The 5,372-nt window shown below is 35.2% G+C and overlaps 1 protein-coding gene across 1 annotated transcript; it reads left to right on the top strand.

Annotated features, from left to right (window-relative positions):
• The first annotated feature begins 1,260 nt into the window (after nt 1-1,260).
• LOC133286031 (GTP-binding protein At2g22870) lies at nt 1,261-5,055 on the top strand. The gene is made up of 5 exons (XM_061483371.1): nt 1,261-1,764; nt 1,997-2,066; nt 2,533-2,695; nt 4,016-4,280; nt 4,925-5,055. Exons 1-4 carry the CDS (start codon nt 1,329-1,331, stop codon nt 4,232-4,234), a joined length of 888 nt encoding a protein of 295 aa, XP_061339355.1. The 5' UTR covers nt 1,261-1,328; the 3' UTR covers nt 4,235-4,280; nt 4,925-5,055.
• Nucleotides 5,056-5,372: the final 317 nt, after the last annotated feature.

The following is a 5,372-nucleotide window of genomic DNA, read 5'->3' as shown; positions in this document are numbered from 1 at the left end:
AAATCTGGTTCCGTCTCTAATTTTGTCTTTAGTTTTGACGAAAAATTTTTGACGTATATGATTTTCATCAAAAATTTCATCACTAACTTTTATGAAATATTTTTCGTCAATAAATTCTGTCGGTATTTGAGACTTTTCTAATAATATCGCATTTAAAAATGATTCACAATTATGTAGTTTTAACATTTTAATGCTAAGGGTAAAAAAATAATTTTTAACAATTTTCCCCTCAAACCCTCCAAATTGGGGGAACTTTAATTTTAAGAAGAATGAAGGTTTTGGAGGGTTTAGTAAAATTCATTAAACTCTTCCCCTCCTTTTTTTAAACTCACAAACAAGGGAAGGGCTTTCTAAAACCCTCCATTCTTTTTCCTTCCCCTCCTAAAATCAACTCCCAAACAAAGCCTTAGAGTTTTGTTCTATACCACTATTTTTCTTGTCTCTATTAGATCAACATATTTTACCAAACGGAAACATATCTATACTTTGGTACTCTGATCAATTTAATAATTAAAAAAATTAATATTTTTAAAAGGCAACATAATAATTATAGTAGCTAGACTTTTATATTTCGTAATTATAATAAATGCATAGATGGTTAATAATAGATAAACAGATTAATTCCGCAATTTCCTCTTGCTCATACTTCTTCGATTTAAACAGCAGCATGAGGAAAATAAACTCCCTTTGGTCCTATTACTTTCTCACTCATAAAATAATTCGAGAGAGCCTGCTAATTAAAAGAACAAAGTAATAGGATAGTTAATAGTATCTGTTTCATAGAATTACAGACGGATCGTGATTGGTGATTAATGTGGATTGCCGATATTTATGAAGTAGATCGGGTCAAAAGGTTATAAAGCCAACGAAAATGGTATATATGTATATAACAATAAAGAGATAGGAGGTTTGAGTGTATAATTGTGAAATTTTTCATTTTATTTTAGAAAAAATTTACCATTATAAGGTCCGTAACAGTATCTTAAAATTAAGGGGTTATCATTTTTATTTATTTTTTGGAGACAGGGATTATTATTTTTGGAGAAGTGGCAGAAAAATAATATCTGTGACTGTCACTGACACAAAAAATTGGATCTATTAAATTAAAAAAAAAAACATGAAAATCAATGTAAGAGAAATCGCATATATCATTTCTGCCGCGGACGCTGAAATGATATTCCTAAAATTAATCTCATAACAATATCTCCATGTAAATCAAATTATCTTGCTGAGATATTTCCCTAGTCTGTCACCGACCAGTGAGGCTTGCCTCTACAGTACAGTCTTCAGCCATTCTCTATTCTGTGCGGGATAATAAAAAGAGGGAGATGGTTGTTCTTCACATCCCAAGGTTCCCTTTTCCCATTTTAACCTCAACTCCTTCACTCTCTCTTCTTGCTTCTAGAAATATCTTTTTATATGCACCAAAATCCACTCTCACCACCTCAGAGTCAGAACCCATTACCATAACCCCTTTCCCCCCTGTAGAGTTGTCCCTCGAGAAGCTCTTTGTTCCACCGGAGACTCAAGTATCTCTCGACAGTGCCAGAATCTTGAAAGGTTCCAACATATTGCTGAGTAACTACGCCACTGATGCTCAGGTCTCGCAAGCCGATTTTGTCAAAAGCAGCGTGAGAACCGAAGATTGCCCCTCCGATGGCCTCCCTGAGTTCGCTCTCGTTGGACGCTCCAACGTCGGCAAATCATCGCTCCTCAATTCCCTCGTGCGCCGCAAGAAGCTCGCCTTAACTTCAAAGAAACCTGGTTAGTCATTATGCTTTATGTTACTTCCATTATTAATTTCTGCTATTTGAAATTAACATATTTCATTTGAGATTTATGTATGTTTAGGCATTTACTAATAACATATTTAACCCTGCTCTTGAGACATAATGAAGAAATTCAATGGATTTTTAACGTATTGGTAATTGGCTTTTTCTGTGCTCTATGCGTTCATTGACAGTGTTAAACCGTCTATTTTCAAATTTTTTTGTAGGCAAGACACAATGCATTAACCATTTTCGGATTAATGATAGCTGGTATCTGGTTGATTTGCCTGGATATGGGTAGGTGTATTACTATATATACTCAGTTCCACTGTGCTCTCAAAGTCTTACTTTATTATACTACTTGTTAATGGTTGCAAAAAGTGATTTATATATTTGATATGGACAGACTAGTATATTGTGCAAATCTTATTTATGAAATTTGAGTGTCAGTATTTTTACATCTCTTAGGTTGATAGATTAATTACGCAATATTGGAAATGATTTTATATGGTGTTGTCTTCTGATTTTTATAAACATTTTTCCGTGCTACTTTATCTACTTTAGTTCTTGAAAAGCTCAAGTTCTGCTATGACATTTTATTTATCTTTAGGTCCTTTAAAAAAAAAAAAATATATATATATATATATATATATATATAGTTTGTGCTTTTTTTTTAGGACAACTACTGATGAATGATTTAATCCTGTTCACTATTATTCTTATAGGCAATGACAATTATATGTCATTTTGTTATCTTCAATAGGTATGCAGCAGCGCCGCAGGAGCTTAGAGTAGATTGGGGAAAATTCACAAAGGACTATTTCCTTAACCGGTCAACCTTAGTTTCGGTTTTCCTTCTAATAGATGCTAGCATTCCTGCTAAAAAAATTGATCTTGATTATGCCAGTTGGTTGGGTCAGAATCAGGTACCGTATCGATTTTTCTTCAGTAGCAAACATTTTAATGAAGCTACATGCTTTATGTTTCCTATAAATCCTGCATTTGCTACCTGATGGTCATGACTTGACTTGTATAGATTTGTCTGGTTCATCTTTGTCTTCCTATCTTTACCTGTCTAGTTTCAGCCACAGACTACATATTTCTATATAGAATTTGATGGAACTGGTATTTCTATTAATGAAGAAAACTGAGGAGACTAGCTCCTTACAGCAACACAGATACTAAAAATTGAAATGCATAAACAGAAAATTGCAGAAAAGAACAATACTAGAGGTCTGCCGACTCAGAGCCTCTATCCATCCCTCTCCTAACCTTTACTCAATTCATGCCTACCATTCACTCCCCATCCATCTCTTTTATTTTCTCATTTATCCCTAATTGAATTCCCCCACCTCCCACTCTTCCTTGCCAGCTCAGCATCCAGTTATCCTCTAGACTTAACAACCTGAATATTCCCTTTATTTTCTATTTTGTCCTTCTCAGCCTTGTGTGTTTATCATTCTTTTCTCATCCCTTTTCTTGTTGCATACGGCTCAGTAAAGGGGTCTATCAGAATTCCTTATAAATAATAGTTGATTAGCACATCTGAGTTACTGCCACTGAGCTCTTCATCTTTATATCCTGTAGATATTGTGCACGTAAGAAGTGTCATACTGAGAATATTACACTTCAGTTATGGAAACTTAAATCGCTGAAATGTTCTTAATTTCATGACACCTATAAAAGAGATGGTTTTGCTCAGCTAGAACTCATTTATAATAGGACAAATAAAATACAGTTACAACTTGTACTAGGAACTCATCTATTTGAGGACAAAATAAGAATACAGTTACATCGGTCATTGCAATTTAAATGTCATTATGAACCGAGGTCAATAAAGGCCTTGAAGAAAATTTGATGTAGAGATTCTACAGAAGAGCCCATTCCTAAATACCAGGCTGTTAAGAGCAGATAGCCTCTATTTAAATAGGAGCTGTGTCTTATATCACGCTCGGCCAATATTGGATTCACACTCCTATGTCAATCACGTTGTATTGATAGGAGCGGTCCATCTACGCCAAGATGGACAACCGGCCACTTGATGTAGAGGAGAGTGCACTCCTAAAGGCCAGGCATAAAGGCAGGGAGAGCCTCTTGCTCTGTACTTTAAATGGGAGCTTAATAAAGTAGTTCATGTCTCACACCTAGCCAAAATGGGACTTGCACTCCTGGGTCAAAAGTTAACAGAGCAGAGATAAACATTTCTTTTGGTAATAAGAGCAGGATTAATATATTTTTTCTTTCAGATCCCAATGACATTAATCTTCACCAAATGTGACAAGCGGAAGAAGAAGAAAAATGGAGGCAAGAGACCAGAAGAAAATGTTAATGATTTTCAGGACTTGATACGTGGCTTCTTCCAAACAGTGCCTCCTTGGATCATGACCAGTAGTGTCACCAATCAGGGTCGTGATGAGATACTCCTGCATATGGCCCAGCTCCGGAACTACTGGCTCAAGCACTAGTTTCGAGAAACATGGCATCCCGTTGTTAGACTATCCTAAATAGCATGTACGTCAATCTGGAATCCTTAAGTGTCTATAGATTTGAATTGCTTTATGTTTTTTCTTCTTGGTGCCGACTAGTAGGGGACTTTATATATTTCTCCTGCACCTGCAGATGATTCAAGTTCTAAATACGTCTAATTTTTCATGTTTATAGTAATAGAGAAATGGGTTTAAATTGATTAACAATTTTTGTAGTCTCAAATGAAATGCATTTTTATGGCCACCAAAATATCATGTCATATTTCATATTTATCGTTTCAGATACACGTTTCCAGATAGACTTGTCTGATTATCAGCTTATTTGGTTATCAATTTATCTTTATTCCATGTGCGATTTCTGTATTGCCCAAGTACCTACAGGGCCTAAAGCAAGTGACATGAAAGCTGGATAAATAAATTCCTTTAGATCTACGCTTGATACTTTACCATTTATTGTGTGCTTTGGACTTTACAAGTGGCTGTTATCACCTGAAAAGTAGAAATGATATTTGCACTCTATTACTTCTGATATTTTAAACCACCTTATTATCAATGTAATAATATCCATTATATAATATAAGGTTTCTGAGTTTATTCTCTCCCCCGAAGTATCACTTTATGGAAAACGATTAGTGACGGTAAACCTTCATAATACCCTTACTTTTTCAGGCACCCTGCATATACACACCCCTGCAAGGAGAGCGGCCGGAAAGCAACATCCATGTTAAAAACTTTTAGCATTTTTCTCTTTGGACGACAGTGACAAGAATTAGATATCAGATATCATTCGTTAATTTATGTACTTTTCAAATCTATCAGTAATTCTTGATTTTCCTTTGTTCTTTATATTTTAACGCATCCCAGACATACACTGACAACACTAGCACATACATGACTATTAACCATATAATTTAGGCACGTGGAGCAGCGGTGGTGAGTGGTGACACTTAATTTGTACTAGTCTTTGTAAAGGGCCTAACGTATCGTAAATATGGACAACGAAACCTGTTCTTCCAAGATGATCCTAAACCATATGGCTGTTTCAATTTTGTGTTTTTGTTATATGGGCTGCTCCAACAACTTTCCTTGGTCTATACACGAAGTTGACACTATGAAA

Source organism: Gastrolobium bilobum, unplaced genomic scaffold (assembly GCF_033153095.1).
Source record: "Gastrolobium bilobum isolate Gb01-03AN ecotype WA unplaced genomic scaffold, APGP_CSIRO_Gbil_v1 utg1863, whole genome shotgun sequence".
Taxonomy (NCBI): Eukaryota; Viridiplantae; Streptophyta; class Magnoliopsida; order Fabales; family Fabaceae; genus Gastrolobium; species Gastrolobium bilobum.
This window is presented reverse-complemented; position numbering and strand designations above follow the sequence as displayed.